This window comes from Chlorocebus sabaeus, chromosome 10 (genome assembly GCF_047675955.1).
Source record: "Chlorocebus sabaeus isolate Y175 chromosome 10, mChlSab1.0.hap1, whole genome shotgun sequence".
In the NCBI taxonomy this organism is placed as follows: domain Eukaryota; kingdom Metazoa; phylum Chordata; class Mammalia; order Primates; family Cercopithecidae; genus Chlorocebus; species Chlorocebus sabaeus.
This window is the reverse complement of record NC_132913.1, coordinates 45,567,253-45,592,217: the sequence shown is the minus strand read 5'-3', so window position 1 is coordinate 45,592,217 and position 24,965 is coordinate 45,567,253. Positions and strand designations below refer to the sequence as shown.

General features: G+C 37.8%; 2 protein-coding genes across 10 annotated transcripts in view; one reads left to right on the top strand and one right to left on the bottom strand.

Moving 5' to 3' along the window:
• CCDC148 (coiled-coil domain containing 148) overlaps nt 1-24,965 on the top strand; it is a 290,253-nt gene that overhangs the window by 65,786 nt on the left and 199,502 nt on the right. The window lies entirely within an intron of this gene.
• On the bottom strand, nt 262-857 carry LOC103217148 (D-dopachrome decarboxylase). Its single transcript, XM_007965039.3, has one exon. It carries the CDS (start codon nt 785-787, stop codon nt 431-433), a length of 357 nt encoding a protein of 118 aa, XP_007963230.2. The 5' UTR covers nt 788-857; the 3' UTR covers nt 262-430.

The window sequence follows — 24,965 nt, the reverse complement described above, 5'->3', positions numbered from 1 at the left end:
AAAAAATACTTAGGAGAAAAATTAATCTGTATTGCAACCACAGTGTATATGGTTAATTTGCCTTCAGGTACAGGGAAGCAAAGATGGTTACTGCAGTAGTTCTTAAACTAGACTAATTATGAACATTTCTTGGTGAGCTTTGAAAATAAATACACAATCTCAGAAATTAATAGCAATCACTGGTATGGTAAAAAGGGTGAAACCAGTTGTTTCAAAACATGGTTTCTCCATTTTTTTTTTTTTTTTTTTTTTTGAACGAGGAAGCTCTCTTCATTTATTTCATATGAGGATGAAGAAGAGGATTATGTGATCACAGGAATGTTGCATGTGGGATAATCCAAAGCTGGTTATCACTAGGCCCTCACTCTGCCAGGAGATCTCTCTGGAAGAAGCAGCCAGCTCACAGATGCCCCGGATCCCTCCGTGCCAATCATAAAAAAGTCACGACCGTCCCTATCTTGCCAATCTGCCAGGACTCCAGGGGGAAAAAGCGGATAAGTATCCGGTCCTGGCCCAGGGCTAGCTCCTTCGTGAGAAACTCAAAGAAGTGGGCGCTGTGGCTGCGGTTGTCCTCGGCGGTGCCAACTACCCCGATGGAGAAGACGGACAGCTGCGCGCAGGGCTCGGTGGACCCGCTCAGCGCCATGGTCAGGCCTGGCCGCACCGTCACGTTCACACGGTCCGCAGGCTTGCCCAGGATGGAGGCAGCGGCGGCGCAGAGTCGTTTCTCCAGCCCCGCGGGCACTCGGTTGGCGGGCAAATTCGTGTCCAGCTCTACGAACGGCATGGCGGGCAGAGGAAGGAAAGCTGCTCCAGGGAAAAAAAAGCAGGGGGTACCCAAGGCTCGGGGACCAGGGAGGAGTTGCTTAACCTCTTTGAGCCTCCGTTTTTTCACCTGAAAAATGAGACTAATAACAGCTGTTTTATAGTGTTATAATGTATGCAACAGGTGGTCTCTTAGTAATTACCTCCTGCATCAACTCCCCGCACTGCCCCCCAACCGCTGATACATACTTTGTACTCTGGGATGCTTCATATTGTTGCTAAAACCAAGCAAAAGCCATACTCTAGAATCTTGACTGAGAGTATAATATAACCAATTTAGTATAAAGGGGACAACACATTAGGAGTGAGAGGCCAGACCCCACTATTTTGCACTTTAGGGCTTGGATGAAGCTGTAGCACAGAAAACCAGGGAGACAGTGCAGAGGCTTCCTTCCCAGGATGCCCTTGTTTTGGCAGATAGGCGTGACCTAGATGTTATCATAGACAGATGGTAACAGGGTATGCTCTCTTGCCTTTCAAGAGACCCTATCTTGCAAAAGGCCACCTCACATTCCAGGAAGAAGGCTGGGTCTCCCTAAGAAGTTGCCAGACGCCTTGTTTGACCTATAGCAATGTCAGGAGGCTAAGACCAATTGTAACATGCCACAGAAGCTTAACTGTAATTAATATCTTCTTTTATATATCTTTGTGTATACCTTTGATTATATTATTAGGATGAATTCCTAGAAATGGAAGTACTGGGATTTCTATATACATTTAAGCAAATTGCCAGAAGTTTCTACCAATGTCTATTTCCTTAATGGTTCATTGGAATGTTATTTTGCTCTGCCCTTGTCGTTGCTGTGGCATTGCTATTTTAAAGATGTCTGTGAATTTGCTCAATTATATATAATAATATCAGTTAATACATGTATAGTGCTATGTGCCATGCCCTGTTTTAGTACTTTACATGTGTAGTATAATTCTAGGAGGGCCCCCAAGATTTCCTGCTCTCTAGCACATATGGTCTGTGTGATTCCCAGTAGCGTGAATATGTTGAGCTATCTCTGCCATGACTGTGTTACATTATATGGCAAGAGATTTAGAGATGTAATTAAGGTTCCTGATAGTTGATCTCAAAATAGGGGAGATTATCCAAGTAGGCCTGATCTTGTCACAAGAGCCCTTTAAATTTAGGTCTAGAGAAAATTAGAGATCCAAAGCATGAGAAGGAATTGGCATGAGGGTGATTATCCATGGCTGCCTTTGAAGATGGACAGGGCCACATGAGGAATGCAAACAACTGTGGTCACTGACAACTGTCCCTGGCTGACAGTGAGCAAGAAGTGGGAACTTCAGTCCAATAACTACAGGTAACTGAATTTGACTGACTATAAGAATGAGCTGGAAAATGGGTTTTCCCTTAAGGTTCTGGAAAATAACTCAGCCAGGTGATACCCTGATTTCAGCTTTATCAAACTCTGAGCAAAGTCACGCCATGCCAGACTTCTGACCTGCAGAACTGTGAGCTAATGAATGGGTATTGTTGTTTAAAGACATAGGGCACAGAAACCAGCTTGAAGGGGTTTCCACTGGCCAAATTTGGGATAATTTGAGCATCAAAATAAATAAATACAGTAACAGATTGTAACCCATTTGTTTTGGTCCCTTCTTGCATTACTATAAAGACCTACTTGAGAGTGGGTAATTTATAAAGAAGAGAGGTTTCATTGACTTGCAGTTCCACAGGCTGTACAGAAAACATGGCTGGGGCAGCCTCAGGAAACTTGCAATCATGGCAGAAGGTGAAGGGAAGGCAGAAATGTCCTTATGACTGGAGAAGGAGGAAGAAAGAATGAAAGGGGAGGTGCTACACGCTTTTAAACAAACAGAGCTCATGAGAACTCACTCTATCACAGAGCAGCAAGGGAGAAATCCACCCGATGATTCAATCACCTCCCACCAGGCTCCTCCTCCAGCACTGGGGATTACAATTCCACATGAGATTTGGGTAGGGACACAGAACCAAACTGCATCACCATTGAATAAGATAAATCTACGCAGATATGAACAAACAAAAACATACATGTTTAACGAGAAATTAAACCTCATTAATTTCAAAGTACCTCTCCACAAAATACAGTAGGAAGAAAGAGTAACTTTATAGTGGAGAAACCTGACAGGCACTACCTTAATTAAGCAATCAAAGTCAACAGCATCAGTAATGGACAAAGGGAAATCAGGTAATGCAATGAGAAGAGCACAGCATCACTTCTGTGATATTCCTGCCAGATGCATGTTCTGGGCCTAATCGTGAAGAAACATCAGACAAGCCAAAATTGAAGGACATGCTACAAAATAACTGGCATGTAATCTTCAAAAGTGTCAAGATCCTGAAAGTCAGAGACTGAATAGCAATTCTGGGCTGAAGGGGACTAAGGAGACATGACAACGATATGCAATGCTTGTTTCAGAATTGGAGCCTTTTTCTATAAAGGACATTATTGGAACATTGGCAAAACGTGAATGAGATCTGAGGATTGGTTGATAGTAATATTATCGATGTTAAATCTCTTGTTGCTGTGAGTTGTCTTGTGGTTATGTAGTAGAATGTCTTTGTTTGCAGGAAAGACACCCTCAAGTATTCAGCAGGGATGGGAAATCAGGGCAACAGTTTCCTCTGAAATAGAACCTTCCTTCAGAAAAATAAACTTCCTTATACTCTACTTGCAACTTTTCTATAAGTCTGTGATTATTTCCAAACATAAAAACATAACAAATTTAAAAAAGAAAAAAAAAATTCTTTCACTGAAAATTTATAAAATATGGAACACAAAGAAGAAAATAAAAATAAATCTATTCACATTGATTACTACTACTCCACTTTGGTGTATAGCTTTGCTGTCATTTATTTTACATCCATACACACACATACACACACACACACACACACTCTTTTAAAATAAAATTAGAATTATTCCTATCTCTGATCTTGCTTTAGAATTTTAATATTATATGTAAGCTATATGTCACTAAATAGTCATTTATAATTTTTTTTTTTTGAGATGGAGTCTTTCTCTGTCACGCAGGCTAGAGTACAGTGGTGTGATCTCAGCTCACTGCCACCTCCACCTCCCAGGTTCAAGCGATTCTCCTGCCTCAGCCTCCCAAGTAGCTAAAATTACAGGCATGCATCACCATGCCCAGTTAAATTTTTTTTTTTTTTTTTTTACTTTTAGTAGAGACAGGGTTTCACAATGTTTGCCAGGCTGGTCTCGAACTCATGACCTCAGGTCATCCATCCACCTCAGCCTCACAGAGTGCTGGGATTACAGGCATGAGCCACCACACCCAGCATATAATATCATTTTTTATGGCAACTTTTTTACATGTAAAAGTGTGTTATCATTGAAATATTCAGATTTTTTGTTGTTGTTGTTATTGTGTTTTTTTTGAGATGGAGTCTTGCTCCGTCACCCAGGCTGGAGGGCAGTGGTGCGATCTCAGCTCACTGCAACCTCTGCCTCCTGGATTCTAGCGATTCTCCTGCTTCAGCCTCCCGAGGTAGCTGGGATTACAGGCACCTGCCACCATGCACAACTTTTTTTTTTTTTTTTTTTTTTTTTAATTTTTAGTAGAGACAGGGTTTTACCATGTTGGCCAGGTTGGTCTTGAACTCCTGACCTCATGATCCACCTGCCTTGGTCTCCCAAAGTGCTGGGATTACAGGCGTGAGCCACTGTGCCTGGCCTCAGATTTCATTTTAAAATTATCTGAACACTTCTATTCAAGTTTGTCAGCTCTGTCACTTGGTCATGTCAAACTAGCCTTAGCTAGCAGTTACAAAATATAACTTGGAGCAAATAAGTTAATACATATGTCAAACAAGAATGATGCTAGCTGTTTACACACACTTTGCCTTATACACATTTCCCATTGGACAGGACTAGAAGCATAGTTTTCTAAACATAAGTCGGCACTAGTATTAATATTTCAGTACTCTCCCTCTCAGCCCTTTTCCCAACAACAAAAATATAATAGTGAATTTGTGAATATATGTCAATTTATTCTACTCTTGGTAGATATCTGGTGTGTTAGTCCATTTGAGCTACTATAACAAAATACTGTAGACTAGGTAATTAATAAACTTCAGAAATTGATTGCTTATGGTTCTGGAGGCTGGGAAGTCCAAGCCTGAGGTGCCAGCAGCATTTGGCGATGAGAGCTTGATGAGGCAAGATGAGGATTGTTCTCTGCCTCAAAGATGGGCCCTTGTTGCTCTGTCTTCACATGGTGGAAGAGGCAAATACACACCTTTCGATCTCTTTTGTAAGGGCACTAATCCCATTCGGAAGTAAGAAGCCCTCATGACTTAGTAACTTCCTAAGAGGCCCCAGCTCTTAATATAGTCACATTGGGGATTCAGTTTCAGCATATGAATTTAGCCAGGGGGTGGGGGCATGAAACACCAACATTCAGACCATAGCTTCTGGGTAGTTTCTTTTTGTTTGTTTGTTTGTTTCAGGTAGTGCTGTGGTGTGATCAGGGGTCACTGCAGCCTTGACCTCCGGGGCTCAAGCCATCCTCCCACTTCAGCTTTCTGAGAAGGTGGAACTATAGGTACATACCACCATACTCGACTAGTTTTTAATTTTTTTCGTAGAGCTAGTATCTGTTTGTTGCCCAGGCTGTGGGTCATTTCTAACATGGGTTACTAGAGGTAGCGCTGCTATGACCATTCTTATATATATCTTCTGATGAATATATGTGCAAATTTCTGTTGAGTATATAAAAGGTATAATGGCTAGGTCATACTAGATGAACTGCCAGTGATTTTTTTTTCTAAAGAAGTTGTTCCACATCACACACCGGGGCCTATCATGGGGAGGGGGGAGGGATTGCATTGGGAGTTATACCTGATGTAAATGATGAGTTGATGGGTGCTGACGAGTTGATGGGTGCAGCACACCAACATGGCACAAGTATACATATGTAACAAACCTGCACATTATGCACATGTACCCTAGAACTTAAAGTATAATAAAAAAAAAAAAAGAAGTTGTTCCAGTTTACACTACCACCAGCCGTGTGTGAATGTTCTGGTTGCTCCACTTTCTTACCAACATTTGGTATTTTCTGTCTTTTTCATTTCAGCTACCCCAGTGTGTTTATAGAGATATTACACTGTGGTTTTAAATTGGATTTTGCTAATGGATAAAGTTGAGCGCATTTTAATATGTTTATTGGCCACTTGGGTATCCTTTTATTGTGGAGTGTCTGTTGAGGTCTTCTGCCCCATTTTTTATTGGGTTGTCTGCCTTTTTCTCATTAATTTGTATATGCTTTAATATATAGATATGTATTCTGGATTCAAGTCTTTTGAAAAGATATATGGCAAATAGATTTTCCTGCTCTTCAGGCTCCCTTTTCACTCCCTTAATGATGTCTTTGGATGAATAGATGGTCTTAATTTTAGTATTTCCCAACTTATTACATTTTCCATTTAAGATGAACATTTTTTTAAAAGAAATCTTTGCCAGTTCCAAGGTCATGAATATGTTCTCCTTTGTTTTCTTCCAAAATGTTCATTTTTATCTTTCACATTTAGATCTTCTGTACATCTGGAATTGATTTATGTGACTGTTGGGAAGTAGGGGATCAAGAATCACTTTTTCCATGTGTATATCCAACTGACCCAGGACCATTTATTAAAGACTGTTCTTTCCATACTGCACAGCAGTATGACTCACTTCTTCATAAACCAGGTGATCGTGTATGTATGGATCTGTTTCTTGAGACTCTTTATACTGTTCATTGACCTATTTGCCCATCCTTGCTCCAGTAACAGTCTTGATTATTAGAGCTTCATAATGGATCTTGATATATGGTACTATAAATCCTCCAGCTTTGCTCTTTTCATCAAGATTCTCTTGGCTATCCTTTGTCCTTGCATTTCTATACATATTTTTAAACCAACTTGCCAATTTTCACATGCACAAAAAAACTTTCTAGGATTTCAGTTGAGATCGTATAAATCAATTTGGAAGAGTTGACGTTTTTACAATACTGAGTCTTTTCCACCACTTAAGTAATTTGCTGAGGGTGCCAGTTTATAAGTGGTGGATCTGGAATTCAGTCTTTCACAGCCTGACTCCAAAGACCAACACTACCCTAGAGTTTAGGTATACCTTAGTTTTGAGGATATGCTATTTTTATTTCAACTATATTTTAAATGAACCTATTTTATTGGTCTACTGTAATGCTTTCTTTTACAGTAGTATTATCTTAAAACCTTGCATTGTATGGGTATCTCATAATTTAATTTAACCAGTCGCCTATGATCACTAATTTTAAAGTCATTTTCAGTTTTTCTTCAAGTAGATAATTCAGCTACCAGCATACTTGTAAAGGTATCTTTTTGTACATGTTTTCTTGGGACAAATCTCTAAAATTGTCACTGGGTTAAATGGTATAAAAATGTTAAGAATTTTGGTACAGAGTTGGCTGCAGTCATGCACACCTATAGTCAGCTGCTCAAGAGGCTGAAGTAGGAGGATCGCTTGAGCAAAGGAGTTTAAGACCAACCTGGGCATCATAGTGAGACCCCATCTCAAAAGCAAAGAGAATTTTGGTACAGATGTACCTTGGAGATATTGCAGGTTTGATTCCAGACCACTACAGTAAAGCTAATACTGCAATAAAGAAAGTGACATGAATCTTTTGGTTTTCCAGTGCCTGTAAAAGTTATGTTTACAGTATACTATAGTCTATTAAGTGTGCAATAGCATTATGCCTAAAAAATAATTTACATATCTTAATTTAAAAATCCTTTAGTGCTAAAAAATGCCAATGCTCATCTGAGCCTCAGTTAGTCATAATCTTTTTGCTGGTGGAGGGTCTTGCCTCGATGTTGATGGCTGCTTACCGATCAGGGTAGTGGCTGGGGAGGTTGGGGTAGCTGCGACAATTTTTAAAAAGAAGACAACAATGCAATCCCTCCCCCCTCCCCCTCCCCCCTCCCCATGATAGGCCCCGGTGTGTGATGTTCCCCTTTCCGAGTCCAAGTGATCTCATTGTTCAGTTCCCACCTATGAGTGAGAACATGTGGTGTTTGGTTTTCTGTTCTTGAGATAGTTTGCTGAGAATGATGGTTTCCAGCTGCATCCATATCCCAACAAAGGACACAAACTCATCCTTTTTTATGGCTGCATAGTATTCCGTGGTGTATATGTGCCACATTTTCTTAATCCAGTCTGTCACTGATGGACATTTGGGTTGATTCCAAGTCTTTGCTATTGTGAATAGTGCCGCAATAAACATACGTGTGCATGTGTCTTTATAGCAGCATGATCTATAATCCTTTGGGTATATACCCAGTAATGGGATGGCTGGGTCATATGGTACTTCTAGTTCTAGATCCTTGAGGAATCGCCATACTGTTTTCCATAATGGTTGAACTAGTTTACAATCCCACCGACAGTGTAAAAGTGTTCCTATTTCTCCACATCCTCTCCAGCACCTGTTGTTTCCTGACTTTTTAATGATTGCCATTCTAACTGGTGTGAGATGGTATCTCATTGTGGTTTTGATTTGCATTTCTCTGATGGCCAGTGATGATGAGCATTTTTTCATGTGTCTGTTGGCTGTATGAATGTCCTCTTTTGAGAAATGTCTGTTATACCTGATGTAAATGATGAGTTGATGGGTGCTGACGAGTTGATGGGTGCAGCACACCAACATGGCACAAGTATACATATGTAACTAACCTGCATGATATGCACATGTACCCTAGAACTTATGAAGTATAATAAAAAAAAAGCAAAATAAAAATAAAAATAAAAATAAAAATTATAAGTGTAAAATATGAATTTATAACTTTCTAAATGATCATCTTTCATTAAAATTAAAGTCAATCTTTTGATTCTAAAAATAAAAATAAAAAATAAAAAGAAGACAACAGTGGAGTTTGACACATCAATTAACTCTTCCTTTCATGAAAGATTTCTGTGAAGCATGTGATGCTTTTGATAGCATTTTACCCACCATAGAACTTCTTTCAAAATTGGAGTCAATCTTCTCAAACCCTGACATTGCTTTATCAACTAAGTTTATATAATATTCAAAATCCTTTATTATTTCAACAGTGTTCACAAGCATCTTCGCCAGGTATAGATTTCATCTCCAGAAACCAGTTTCTTTGCTTATCCACAAGAAGCAACTCCTCAACTGTTCAAGTTATATCATGAGATTGCAGCAAATTCAGTCACATCTTAGGCTCTAATCCTAGTTTCCTTGCTATTTCCACCACATCTGCAGTTACTTCCTCCATGAAAGTGTTGAACCCCTCAAAGTTATTTACAAGGGTTGGAATCAACGTCTTCCAAGCTCTTGTTAACGTTGCTATTTATTTTGACCTGTTTCCAGAAATCATGAATGTTCTTAGTGGCATCTGGAATAGTTAATACTTTGTGGAAATTTTTTTTTTTTTTTTTTTTTACCTTAAATCTTCAGCCCTAATTTTCTTATTATTATTATTATTATTATACTTTAAGTTCTAGGGTACATGTGCATAATGTGCAGGTTTGTTACATATGTATACTTGTGCCATGTTGCTGTGCTGCACCCATCAACTCGTCAGCACCCATCAACTCGTCATTTACATCAGGTATAACTCCCAGTGCAGTCCCTCCCCCCTCCCCCCTCCCCATGATAGGCCCCAGTGTGTGATGTTTGTGGAAGATTTTTAATTTACTTTGCCTAGATACATCAGAGGAATTACTATCTATGACAGCTATAGCCTTATGAAATGTGTTTCTTAAATAATAAGACTTGAAAGTTGAAATTACTCCTGATCCATGGGCTGCAGAATAAATGTTATGTTAGCAGGCATGAAAGCAACATTAATCTCCTGTACATCTCCATCAGAGCTCGTAGGTATCTAGGTGCATTGTCAATGAGCAGTAAATTTTGAAAGGAATCTTTTTTTCTGAGCAGTAAGTCTCAACAGTGGGCTTAAAATATTCAGTTAATCATGATGTAGACAGATGTGCTATCACCCAGGCTTTGTTGCTCCATTTATAGAGCACAGACAGTAGATTTATCATAATTCTTAAGAGCCCCAGGATTTTCAGAATGGTAAAGGAGTACTGGCTTCAACTTAAAGTCACCAGCTGCGTTAGACCCTAACAAGAAAGTCAACCTGTCCTTTGAATCTCTGAAGCCCCGCATTGTTTTTTCATCTCTGGCTATGAAAGTCCTAGATGGCATTTTCTTTCAGCATAAGGCTGTTTCATCTACTCTGAAAATCTACTGTTTAGTGTAGCTACCTTCACCAGTGATGTTAGCAAGAGCTTCAGGATAACTTGCTGCAGCTTCTGAATCAGCACTTGCTGCTCCATCTTGCATTTTTATGTTCTGAATACAGCGACTTTCCATAAACCTTATGAGCCAACTTCTGCCAGCTTCAAACTTTTGCAGCTTCCTCACATCTCTTAGGCTTCCTAGAATCAAAGAGAGTTAGGGCCTTGCTCTGAATTAGGGTTTTGCTTAAAGACTGTTGTGGCAGTTTTGATCTTCTATCCAGACCACTCAAACTTACTCCATATGAGCAATAAGACTGTTTTGCTTTCTTATCATTTGCATGTTTACTGGAGTAGCCCTTTTCATTTCTTTCAAGAACTTTTCCTTTGCATTCACAGCTTGGCTAACTGGCACAAGAGGTCTAATTTTCATCCCATTTTGGCTTTTGACATGTCTTCCTCACCAAGCTCAAACATTTTTAGCTTTTGATTCTAAGTTAAAGATGTACTCTTCTCCCTCAATTGAACACCTACAGGACATTGTAGTGTTATTAATTAGCCTAATTTCAATATTGTTGTGTCTCAGAAAAGAGGGGCACCCCAGGAGAGGGAAGGACAGAGGAAGGCAGCTGGAATGAATTAGTCAGAATACACACAACATTTATCAAGTTTGCTTTCTTATGTGGATGCAGTTTGAGGTGCACTAAAACAATTACATAACATCAAAGATCACCAATCATAGATCACCATAATAAATATAATGAAGGGTTTTGCAGTAATTACCAAAATGAGACGCAGAGACATGAAGCAAGCACAGCTGTTGAAAAGATGGTGCTGACAGACTTGCCTGACACAGGATTGCCACAGACCTTCAATATCTGTGAAGTGCAATGAAATGAAGCACAAAACAAGGTATGCCTGTATGTTGCCAGACAGCCCCCTAGATACCCACCAACAATGTGTACGAGAGTTAATTTACTGCCACCTTCCCAATTACATATATACATTTTATTTTTTGTTAATTTGATTGGGAATGTTGTGGTTATTTTACTTTGCATGTTTTTGACTGCCAGTAACAAGCGGTAGTCATATGTTAGTGACTATTTCATATGTTACTGACCATTATATTTTGAAACAAAGTATTTGCTGGTAGTTTTAAAGCCAAGTGGAAAATCCTATGCAGCCACATTCTGTTTGTCCTTGTGTTACATGACAATTTGCCCCCCACCCACCATCCACACACCGTACCTCTCCAGCCAGAAAGGAAAACTCCCTTCCCTCTTTCTCTAAGGAAGAGCAGTTTTTTTCCTCTACTTCCCCTAGTTTTCATAGACATTGAGGGTTTTTTTTTTTTTTTTTTGTAAAAGGACTTCCAAATCATTGTTCAGAGAATACGGATCCTTGTGCAAAGAGATTATGAAAAAAAGGATAGTGGAAAATTGTCCCCTCCTTGCCTCTGTGAAGGACTAGGTTGAAGCAAAAATTGAAACAACAGAAGACTGACATGAACACCCCCCATTCAGCCCCTCTCCTCACATCACCTCCCTCTTCTCCAGGTAGCTGCTCATCCTTAGTCACCACCTCTCCCTGAAAACCCCACCCAGACCTGAGGGCCCACCTTTCATGCTTCAAAATTAGCCACTCTAGTTCCTCTGCAGTAAAAACTCTACCCACCTCAGTGCAGCTAACAGCTAATGTCAACTATAAATTTGCCTTTATAGGGAGGAAGATTTTCTTTTATGATTTAAACTTGAGAGAATTGAAAAGACGAGATAGGAAGGGAAGGACATTTTTTTTCTCTTTTTGTTCCTTCTGCGTTTCGTTTTCCTCCCTCTTCCTTTCCCTCCCTCTAAACTTTATCTTAACTCCTTTCATCTTCCCCTTGCATTTATTTACTTCCTAGGCTGGAGATCTTTTCAAACTTAACTGGCAATAATACAAAATGCATTAATATTTCTTACTGTTATAACTATTTCATTTATTCAAAACATATTAGTGGCTACCATGTTCCAGGCCCTGTAATTTAATAGAGTTTTATAGTCTTTGTTGTTAAAGAGTGGTAGGTTGCTATTTTTTATTAAAAATTTAAAAAATACCCTTTGTGTAACATTTTAGAGGAAAATTACTCCTTGCATAACTGGTCCTTCATGGAAAACTATTCTGGAGTATTGTAAACTCACAGATGTATTCTTTTGTGTTACTTTTTGGTAGTATACTTAAGTTTCTGAGGATTTTTTTTCTTTCCCCTTCCAGAACCACCTACATATCTCTTAACCTACTCTCATTTAGCTATGTTAAAACTACATGTAAAATTCTACTGGAGTTTTAAGATAGGAAATTTTGCTAGATGTAATTTTCTCATATTACTATTGAAAAGAAATGACAGTAATATTTTCTAGTATTTTACCTATATCTATATTGATAGCTGTTTTTCTAGAACAATTTTTATACTGCTTTATGTAGAGAGACATCAGAATCTCCTGGGTGCTTCATATTATCCCAGTCTATCTCAGTTGAGGATTTTGTTTGGCTGAAAGTTACAGAACCTGATTGCAGAAGCTTGGGGATTTATTTTTCTCATTACAACAAGTCCAGAGGGAAAGAGTCCAGGGCTGGTACAGCAGATTCTTGATAACAACGTCCCAGGCTCCCCTTGGCTTTCTTCTCTGCAACAGTATGAATCTTTCATCCTAATACTCACTCCATGTCTAGCTTTATGTCCGCATTTCATGCAGGAAGAAAGGAGAAAGGCAAGGAATAAGGAGGTGTGCCTGTATGAGAAAACGTATCTTGCCCTGAAATTCCCAGCAGACCTCTGGTCGTGTCTCATTGGTTGAAATTGTATCACATGGTCATTTACAGTCTCAGAGCTGTCAAAGGAAAGCCAATATTTTACCCTGAACAAAATTAGAATGTGTTAGAAAGGGAAAAAGTAGAATATTAGTACCTAGCTGTGTCTTCCACAGTTTTAAACTTCAGAGGATAAAATTTCCTCAGCAGTGATAGTGAAAAGCACATCAAAATGCCATTTAATTGTTGAATTCTATAACCTTGCTTGTGGCCTTTGCTTTCATGGTTTTCTTTTAATTATCAAGCTTGTAATCAAGGGAAAGACAATGCATTTGTGACCATTAATCAGAAGAAAAACTGTGTTTTGGATAATTTTTGTTAAAGGTGTAGGAAGAAATTTATCTTACAAGGCAGAACAAATTTATTTAAAAATTATTTAATTATGTACAAAATTAAAGTTAACTGGATATTTCAGGCTGGCCTTCACAGGGTTTGTGTGACTTGGTAGGGTCGAGGAGCTCTGGGGAAGTGGTCCAAACTTCGTGGGTTCAGAAATGTGAGTGACGAGTGATCAGACTGGGGTTGTCACCAGCAGAACCCACTTGGTAATCATTTATAGACTCTAATGTTGTTGCATTAATTTTACAATAGAAATGAGAATTGCAGTCAGCCCTCCATCTCTGCAGGTTTTGTATTTGTGAATTCAAAAAACTTCATATAGAAAATATTTTAAAATAAATAACATAGAACAACAAAAATAAAAATACAGCATAACTATTTATATAGCATTTACCTTGTATTAGGTATTGTAAATAAGTTAGAGATGATTTAAAGCATACAGGAGGATGTGCATAGGTTATTTGCAAACACTACACTATTTTCCATGAGACACTTTAGTATCCATACACTTTGGTATCCATGGAGGTCCTGGAACCAGTTCCCTGCAGATACTAAGGGATGACTGTATTTAGTGATAGGACCCTTTGGGGCAATGTTGATTACTTTTAATTACATACACACACACACACACACGCGCACACACACATATACACATATATACACATATATGGATATATATACATATATAGATACACACACACTCATTGTAAAAATGCAATGATTTTATTACAGTTAAAGCTAAAGTCCCCTTTGACACTAACCTCCAATTGCAGCATCCTCTTCAGTTTGGTCTACGTGTGGGCCTTTAGGCTTTTTTTCTTGAGAGAGAGCACATGCACAAGGAGGGGTGGGTAGTATTGTTTGAAGTCTGTTCATGTTTATATAATTGTATCATATGGTATGTATCATAGTGCAACTTGTTTTTTTCACTCAATAATATATGTTGGAGGTAAAACTACATTATTTGTGTCTACTATGCGTAGAATCTCCTTCTTACCCCCAAGCTCTTGGAGAAGTAAGATAGCATAGATATCCTTAGATTACTAACAAAATGCAAGTTTCTCCATGCGGGGGTTGTGTGCTATGATTGTCAGCTGAGTAGCTGGTCTGGAGCACTGGTCAACTGTAGTTAATGTGAACTTAGAGCCAGTGCTGAAAGTTTAAAGTGGGCATGTGTTTTCTTCCTCACTTCTTTACATATACCTCAATCTATGCCATTTTGACTTGGAGGTTGTTCTTGATAATAGTGTGCATCTCATACAGGTGAGCCTAGATTTAAATATAAGGGGAAAGCAGGTGAAAACTATGTGTTTTCTTCTACTACTACCATGCGTTAGGTGCAGGACTGTGATCTATAATGTAATCACTTAATGCTTTTTCAGCAAATATGTATTGAATATCTAGCAGGTACCAGATACTATTTTAGGCAGTCTGGAGAAACAGAGATGATCCGCTAAAGGCCTTGTTTTCATGGAGCATTTATCCTAATGGTAGAGGTGAACAATAGGAAAGTTAATAAATATATAGTGTAATGCCACACAGTGAGCTGTACCAGAAAGGAAAATAATTGGAATGAGAGGGTGAAGAATAATTGGGGTTAGAGGGAGCTTCTTTAGATGACATTGCCAGAGATGGTCTCTCTGCAGAGGCCTGAATAAATCTATAGCCCTTAATCTAGTATACAATAGATGTTTAACAAACATTGGAATAAGAGCATAAATAAATTAGAGAAACAGTGGGGACAAACACAAAGTATAATAGTAGCACAAGGTAAAGGAAAGATCATTTCTGTCTGTGTTAGGAGAAGCTCCAGTAGGATGATTAAGATGAGACTGAAAAATAAGTAGGCATTGGTCAGAGAGGCAATGGTAGAGAAAACCCTTCCAAGCATAGGTAATAGTGTGTGTACTATTTCAAACAAGAGAGATATGAAAGAGCTTATCAGTTTCCTATTGCTAAAAAACATTACCACAACCTTAATGACTTAATACAAATTTATGACCTTACAATTCTGGAGGTCAGACATCCAAAATAACAGCAAGCTGTGGGCAAGGCTGTATTCCTTTGGAGCCTCTAGGAGAGAATCTGTTTCCTTTCCTTTTACAGCATCTAGAGGCTACCTGCATTCTTTGGGTCATGGTTTCATTCCTCTATCTTCAACGCCAGAAGCGTGGCATCTTCAAACCTTCCTGCTTCTGACCTCTGCTTCTGTCATCACATCTCTGATTCTGACCTTCCTGCCTCCTTCTAATAAGGGCCCTTCTGACTACATTAGGCTCACCTGGATAAGCCAGGATAATCTCTTTATATAACATTAGCTGATTAGCAATCTAAACTATCTTTGCCACCTTAATTCTCCTTTGCCACATAACATAATATATTCATAGGTTCTGAGAATTAGGACCTACATGGACATCTTTGGGGCACTATTGTTCTGCCTTTCATGAACATTGTCCATTCAGGGATCTACAAATGGTTTGGGAACGCTCAAGAGTAATGTACAAATAAGGTAATGGGTAATGAAGGGGCTAGATAGTCAAGAGCTAGATTGTCCTGGAGAGCAATGAGAAACTATTTGGTAGGTCAGGGAGTTCTATGATATATTTGGGTGTTTGAGACATCACTTATCCAGGCAGTTGTGTGATGGTAGCTGGCCTAGAAGAGCAGATAAAAGGATATTGATAAAACTCTACATACAGGATATGGAGGGGGTGAATTATATAATACCCTGCAGCTGTCGGAGAGCTTAGGCATAAAAGGTCCCAAGAGGAAGCAGGTGAACCTCTTACATCAAGTACAGGTATGTAGGATGGGAAGGTAGACTCCCAAATTGTGTCAGAAAATCGACAAATCTTAAATTTAAGCATGTCCAAAATGGCAAGTCATGTGGGAGGATAAGTGGTAAGTCTTTCCAAAGCAGAGGATTACTTTCATTATTCTTTCTTTATGGATCCCACATTCAAGGGGAAAATTAGAGGCAAAACTGTATTCCTTCATAAATAAGTACTTAGTTTCCCTAAGGTGATTTGTCAAACTCAAAACTCCCAGTCATAGCTTCTGGTCAGAATTTCTGAGACAGTGGAAGCTGTGTGAATTCATCTATTTCCCTCCAAAAAACATCTGGAAAATTCCCATTTTTATGTAGCATATACCTAATTTATACCTGTTCTGTTGGGGTTTTGGAATTATTAAAATAGTTTGGAGGATATATAGAGGGAGTAAGGGCATGAGACGCTTCACTGCAGTTACCTTCACTCTCCGTGGGGCTCTGAAGTCCCATGGAAAACGGGCCCTTTTAGGTTATTTGCTGTGGTTAAACTCTTTTCTTTCTCCCGGACTCTGTTCCCCAGACTGGAAAAGCCTATGGGATGTATAGAGCTGTATTTGAATTATTTTATTAGCAAGGTTGATTGAGGCTCTCTACTTGGAGCTGTTTTAAACATAAAAACTGAGAAAATCATATAGGTTGACTATATGTGGAATTGGTTCATAAGCAAATTTATATGAATTATAAAGAGGGCAGAGATTTGATAGATTTTATTTTTCTGATTATGAATTTTATTTTTCAGTAAAAAAGGCAGAATTCTTTGAGAAAAATTTCTGTCTTTATTCTTGTACTGGTTGAATGAATGTATGTGTATATATATACCATTTCCAGTCATTAAAGGCACATATGTGTGTGTGTGTGTATATATATATATGAACACACAAATAGAATGATATGGAAAGATGGCCAAGTTGCATTATTAAATAAAATAACTTGTGGAATTGTATATATGTCATTATTATACCTCTATAAAATAAACTGGTGAATATTCTAATGTTAACATTTTAAAGTTCTATACCATGCAACAAGTGTATTTTAATATAGTCTGCCTTTTGGTAGAAGGTTAGTAAGAACTCAATTCAGTATCAGTATCATGAATTACACTTACATATGTTTATATCTTAAAGGATTCTTGATGTCACGAAATCCAGTTTATTTTTTAATTGGTAAAATAGGCATACCATGGTAGTGTTTTTCCAGAATATAGTAAAATAACTATTGCCTCTGCTTAGCACTTTTAAAACTGTGTTGTTTTTTCTTCCTATAAAATAAGAAAAATTTAGAAATTATGCTCAAGCATAAAGTAGTAATCAAAATTAAATATAATCCTACTACCCAGAAATTGCCAAAGTTAAATATTTGATATGCAGAATTAGACTAGTTTTTCTGTTCAATTTTTTTAAATTTCCTGTAATTAAGCTTGATACTTTTTTCACAGTATATGTCCCACAAACTTATTATACAGTTTATTCCTAGATATTTTGTTTTTTGTTTTGAGTGAGATCTTTCACATTATATTTGAATTGGTCATATTTATTATGTGACTGAGTACTTTGTTTAACCATTTATATTAGTTCTAATAGTACATCTTTTGGTTCCATTAGTTTTTTCAGGACAATAAATTTATCTTACACAAACTACAGTGCATAATGTTTTATAATAAAAGTGATATGTAACATTCTGCTTAAAATTTAAAAATGAATTCTGGATGTTAGAAAAATACTGTTTCAGCTGGACTTTGGCCATAATATTTGAACGAAAACACTTAAAATGTTATGGGGTCTTTCATAAGAAAATGTCCAAGATCGGTACCTAGTCAGTAGCAAAAGAACTTTAGTTTCAAAATCTTTCATTATAATACAAGAATCTCTAAAAATGAAGGTTTATTTTATAATCAATATCATGGCCAACTTTTATTATTGATAAATTAATTTTTTACAATAATTTGATACCACATCCAAGATGTTTCTACATGTATATATTTTTAAAATTTAATTTAATTTAATTTTAAGTGCCAGGATATGTGTGCCGGACATGCAGGTTTGTTACATAGGTAATTGTGTGATGTACGTATGGTTTGCTGCACATATCAACCCATCACCTAGGTATTAAGCCCCACTTGCGTTAGCTATCTATCCTGATACTCTCCTTCTACTAACCCCCTGATAGGCCATCCTCAGGCCAGTATCCCTGATGAATATTGAGGCAAAAATCCTCAATAAAATACTGGCAAACTGAATGCAGCAACACATCAAAAAGCTTATCCACCACGATCAAGTTGGCTTCAGCCCCAGGATGAAAGACTGGTTCAACGAATTAATAAACGTAATTCATCACATAAACAGAACTAAAGACAAAACCGGATGATTATCTCAACAGACACAGAAAAGGCCTTCAATAAAATTCAACGTCCATTCATGTTAAAAATTCTTAACAAACTATGTATTGATGAAACATACCTTAAAATAGTAAGAGCCATTTATGACAAACCCATAGCTAATATCATACTGAATGGGCAAAAGCTGGAAGAATTCCCCTTGAAAACTGGTACAAGACAAGGATGCCCTCTCCTACCATTCCTGTTCAACATAGTATTGGAAGTTCTGACCAGGGCAATCAGGCATGAGAAATATATAAAGAAATAAAGAGTATTCAAATAGGAAGAAAGGAAGTAAAACTGTCTCTGTGTGCAGAAAACATGATCCTATGTCTAGAAAACCCCACTGTCTCAGCCCAAAAGCTTCTTAAGTTGATAAGCAACTTCAGCAAAGTCTCAGAATATAAAATCATTTGTAAAAATCACAAGCATTCCTATATACCAACAATAGACAAGCAGAGAGCCAAATCATGAATAAACTCCCATTCACAATTGCTACAAAGAGAATAAAATACCAGGAATACAGCTAACCATGGAATTGAAGGACCTCTTCAAGGAGAACTACAAACCACTGCTCAAGGAAATAAGAGAGGACACAAACAAATGGAAAAACATTCCATGCTCATGGGTAGGAGGAATCAATATCGTGAAAATGGCCATACTGCCCGAAGTAATTTATAGATTCAATGCTATTCCCATTAAACTACCATTGAATTCTTCACAGAATTAGGAAAAAAAAAAACCACTTTAAACTTCATATGGAACAAAAGAAGAGCCCGTATAGCCAAAACAATACTATTTCTACATATTGGTATTGTTTTTAACATTATTTCGCCTGGCCGAATCCCCACTGTGGAAAACTCACTGTCATGGGGTGATTGACTAGTCTACATATTTATAATCAGTTTAGAGTTTACAAGCTATCCCTATGTAGTACAACCTTAACCCTAAATATAATTGACTTTTTCCTTCCTCAGTGTATTAAAAAAAGATTTTCTCAGAAAAGAGAAGAATAAGAATATTAACAGTGTTAAAAACCTGCCTCCTTATATAAATGATGTCTCATTTTTTCACATCTCTAAAGAAGTCTTGATTTTCCCTGTAGAGACTGGTCATAAATAGACAAGTAAATGGCTTCATTTATTTATCTATTTTACAAATGTTTAGATTCTCCATCAACTCTGTAATAATTAACTTTTTGCTAAAATGTTTTTCAACCTTCTAGCTATTGTGACACTGCCATTCTATTATATATCGAAGTGTTCTTCCTATGCTATAAGAAATTTCTTACAAAAATATTTTCCATAATTGAGTAGATCTGAAAGCTTAACATTTTGATAACATTCATAAGCAGTTTCTAAACTGTCATATAATGTGAATATGGAATAATTTCTAAAACTAACTGTTCTTAAGTTATTTAACATAAAAAATTCTGTTCAAGTAGCAGTTACTCAGCCAAAAGCATTTTAACCACAGGCTGAAGTAGCCACTTGGAATTTCTCACTAGTAAGCATAAAATTGAAATTGTCTGGATGATGTATACTTCTTTGGGAATCAGGAAATATTTGTTTTAATACAGTTTCATAAATCCCTTATCTGAAATATGTGGAGCCAGATATTTTTTAGGTTTTTCAGATTTTTAGAAATGGGATAAAGAGCATATGCCCATTATTTTTTGAAACCCTGTTGGGGCCCCGGCATCATCCCATAATTAAACAGATTAATATTTTTACATAAATGTATGAAGGTTCACATTAATAGTGTAAACTTCAGTTTGGGTTAGGTGTGCCACCAAATGCTTGCAGCTCAGGTTGGGTTTGGCCACCATATTAATTATTGAAATAAACCTTCATTTTTAGAGATTTTTGTATTATAATGTGAGATTTTGAAACTGAAAGTTCTGCTACTGACTTAGGTGTATGATTTTGGTCATTTTTGTGAGCCTCAATCATCTCAAGTGCTAAAATGAGACCTGAACTAAGTAAATTACTTGTGAACTTTGCAGATTCTAAATCTGAATGTCTAATCATTTCTCTCATATAAGAAACATTACAATGAAATCAGTTTTATAATACCTCAGCTTAGTAACTCTTAGTTCACAGGCCCTCAACATTTTTGGAAGGCAAGTAGAAATTATACATGATTTATATATAAAGATTAGAGTATGCAGGTCAGGAAGTATTTCCACTTGGTCTTCTAAATAGTTGGAACCAAATGAGGTTTCCAGTTCATGAAGACAGATTTAGCTACAACTTTGATTTCCAGAATATATTCTAATGTCAGATTTCTTATGGCCATAATTAAAATTTGAAGTATATAGAGATGGTGAGAAACATTTTATGGCTTGCATGGTTTTCTTCTGAAAACTAGGAGGAACAAGTTAGGGAGGGTTAGACCAAGGTAGCCAAAAGGGAATCTGCAAAATCCTATTTTGTTTCAGAACTTCAATGTTTGAGTCTCAATGCCAAGAAAAATGAGGCCTAAATCTAAAGGGGCTGGCTGTCCAATGAAAGAAAACTATACAACTGAACAATAAGAGGACAGAGGAGGTCTCCTATGAGATAAAGATGGCAAACTTGGACAGCTAAGCTATGGGTGGCAGAATTAAATGAAAACTAGGGAGGGGATGCAATAGGCCTGAGGTGACAAACCAGCATAGATTTATTTCTGGAGGCTTGCTTTGTCTGGTATATTTGAAAAGGAAATAGGTATATTTGATTATCTTTGGGTGTGGAATGCTTTTCAGTTTTTCATATTTTCTGCCACTACTATGGTCTTGCTCCTTGTCATTTCTCTCCTTTAACTTACTGATGGCTGCTGAGTACATTTACATTTGCCACTCCTGTCTGTAGATTATACTCTTAAAGCAGATTAAAATAAATGGGAGGGCTATGGTAGTGACAGGGAGGCTATAGTAAGCACTTAGGAATTCTTGGGGAGTTTCCAAAAGTCATGGACCTTAACTATCTTCTCCTCCATTTAAGAAGGTTTAGGTTACTGAAAGGGTCACTAGACATGGGTAGTTCAACCTAGTGGATATGGAACACAAACTTTTGAAAAGTGAGTACTGTTATTTAAAGAGCCACCTGAAGAGTGTGGAGTGGAAGATGTTTAGCAGGCATCTATACCTGTGAAAGGGAGAAGAAGGAAGTGGGATTGGACAGATGAAGACAACAACTTCAATGCAGGTCCAACAAACTCTAGGCCAGCGTGGCAGAAAGCTCTGGAGCAAATATTACATATCAGAGTGTCCTACATTGGGCCCAAATAGCCTTACACCCCTGCCTTGATCAGTCACTTGGTATGGGCTGCCCCAGAAAGCATATGCCTTTGGACAAGGCTTTTCTCTGCAGCTGAATCCTACCCTGAAGTGGGTGATGCTGGAGGCTATCTGCAGACTGCATTCCCACAGCAAGGCAGCGAGTCCTTTGATCTGGCTGGTGCATCTCTATATCTTTCTGTGTTTGTTTTTTTTTTTTTTTTTTTTTTTTTTTTTTTGTCTTTTATATGTTTATTGGCTATTTGGCTGTCTTTTTTCATGAATTACTTGTTCAAATCTTTTTTTTTTTTTGAATTTTTCTTTTTTTTTTTTCTTTTTTTATTATTATTATTATACTTTGAGTTCTAGGGTACATGTGCATAACGTGCAGGTTTGTTACATATGTATACTTGTGCCATGTTGGTGTGCTGCACCCATCAACTCATCAGCATCCATCAACTCGTCATTTACATCAGGTATAACTCCCAGTGCCATCCCTACCCCTTCCCCCCTCCCCATAATAGGCCCTGGTGTGTGATGTTCCCCTTCCTGTGTCCAAATGATCTCATTGTTTAATTCCCACCTATGAGTGAGAACATGTGGTGTTTGGTTTTCTGTTCTTGCGATAGTTTGCTGAGAATGATGGTTTCCAGCTGCATCCATGTCCCTACAAAGGACACAAACTCATCCTTTTTTATGGCTGCATAGTATTCCATGGTGTATATGTGCCACATTTTCTTAATCCAGTCTGTCACTGATGGACATTTGAGTTGATTCCAAGTCTTCGCTATTGTGAATAGTGCCGCAGTAAACATACATGTGCATGTGTCTTTACAGCAGCATGACTTATAATCCTTTGGGTATATACCCAGTAATGGGATGGCTGGGTCATATGGTACTTCTAGTTCTAGATCCTTGAGGAATCGCCATACTGTTTTCCATAATGGTTGAACTAGTTTACAATCCCACCGACAGTGTAAAAGTGTTCCTATTTCTCCACATCCTCTCCAGCACCTGTTGTTTCCTGACTTTTTAATGATCGTCATTCTAACTGGTGTGAGATGGTATCTCATTGTGGTTTTGATTTGCATTTCTCTGATGGCCAGTGATGATGAGCATTTTTTCATGTGTCTGTTGGCTGTGTGAATGTTTTCTTTTGAGAACTGTCAGTTCATATCCTTTACCCACTTTTCAATGGGGTTGTTTGTTTTTTTCTTGTAAATTTGTTTGAGTTCTTTGTAGGTTCTGGATATTAGCCCTTTGTCTGATGAGTAGATTGCAAAAATTTTCTCCCATTCTGTAGGTTGCCTGTTCACTCTGATGGTAGTTTCTTTTGCTGTGCAGAAGCTCTTTAGTTTAATGAGATCCCATTTGTCAGTTTTGGTTTTGTTGCCATTGCTTTTGGTGTTTTAGACATGAAGTCCTTGCCCATGCCTATGTCCTGAATGGTATTACCTAGGTTTTCTTCTAGGGTTTTTATGGTGTTAGATCTAACATTTAAGTCTCTAATCCATCTTGAATTAATTTTCATATAAGGAGTAAGGAAAGGATCCAGTTTCAGCTTTCTACTTATGGCTAGCCAATTTTCCCAGCACCATTTATTAAATAGGGAATCCTTTCCCCATTTCTTGTTTTTCTCAGGTTTGTCAAAGATCAGATGGCTGTAGATGTGTGATATCATTTCTGAGGACTCTGTTCTATTCCATTGGTCTATATCTCTGTTTTGGTACCAGTACCATGCTGTTTTGGTTACTGTAACCTTGTAGTATAGTTTGAAGTCAGGTAGCATGATGCCTCCAGCTTTGTTCTTTTGACTTAGGATTGTCTTGGCAATGCAGGCTCTTTTTTGGTTCCATATGAACTTTAAAGAAGTTTTTTCCAATTCTGTGAAGAAACTCACTGGTAGCTTGATGGGGATGGCATTGAATCTATAAATTACCTTGGGCAGTATGGCCATTTTCACTATATTGATTCTTCCTGTCCATGAGCATGGTATGTTCTTCTATTTGTTTGTGTCCTCTTTGATTTCACTGAGCAGTGGTTTGTAGTTCTCCTTGAAGAGGTCCTTTACATCCCTAGTAAGTTGGATTCCTAGGTATTTTATTCTCTTTGAAGCTATTGTAAATGGAAGTTCATTCATGATTTTGCTCTCTGTCTGTTACTGGTGTATAAGAATGCTTGTGATTTTTGCACATTGATTTTGTATCCTGAGACTTTGCTGAAGTTTCTTATCAGCTTAAGGAGATTTTGGGCTGAGATGATGGGGTTTGCTAAATATATAATCATGTCATCTGCAAACAGGGACAATTTGACTTCTTCTTTTCCTAACTGAATACCCTTTATTTCTTTCTCTTGCCTGATTGCCCTAGCCAGAACTTCCAACACTGTTGAATAGGAGTGGTGAGAGAGGGCATCCTTGTCTTGTGCCAGTTTTTAAAGGGAATGCTTCCATTTTTTGCCCATTCAGTATGATATTGGCTGTGGGTTTGTCATAAATAGCTCCTATTATTTTGAGATACATTCCATCAATACCGAATTTATTGAGAGTTTTTAGCGTGAAGGGCTATTGAATTTTGTCAAAGACCTTTTCTGCATCTATTGAGATAATCATGTGGTTTTTGTCTTTGGTTCTGTTTATCTGCTGGATTACGTTTATTGATTTGCATATGTTGGACCAGCCTTGCATCCCAGGGATAAAGCCCACTTGATCATGGTGGATAAGCTTTTTGATGTGCTGCTGGATTCGGTTTGCCAGTATTTTATTGAGGATTTTTGTATCAATGTTCATCAGGGATATTGGTCTAAAATTCTCTGTTTTTGTTGTGTCTCTGCCAGGCTTTGGTTTTGGGATGATGTTGGCCTCATAACATGAGTTAGGGAGACTTCCCTCTTTTTCTATTGATTGGAATAGTTTCAGTAGGAATGGTACCAGCTCCTCCTGGTACCTCTGGTAGAATTTGGCTGTGAATCCGTCTGATCCTGGACTTTTTTTGGTTGGTAGGCTATTAATTATTGCCTCAATTTCAGAGCCTGCTATTGGTCTATTCAGGGATTCAACTTCTTCCTGGTTTAGTCTTGGGAAAGTGTAAGTGTCCAGGAAATTATCCATTTCTTCTAGGTTTTCTAGTTTATCTGTGTAGAGGTGTTTATAGTATTCTCTGATGATAGTTTGTATTTCTGTGAGGTCGGTGGTGATATCCCCTTTATCATTTTTTATTGCGTCTTTTTTATTCTTCTCTCTTTGCTTCT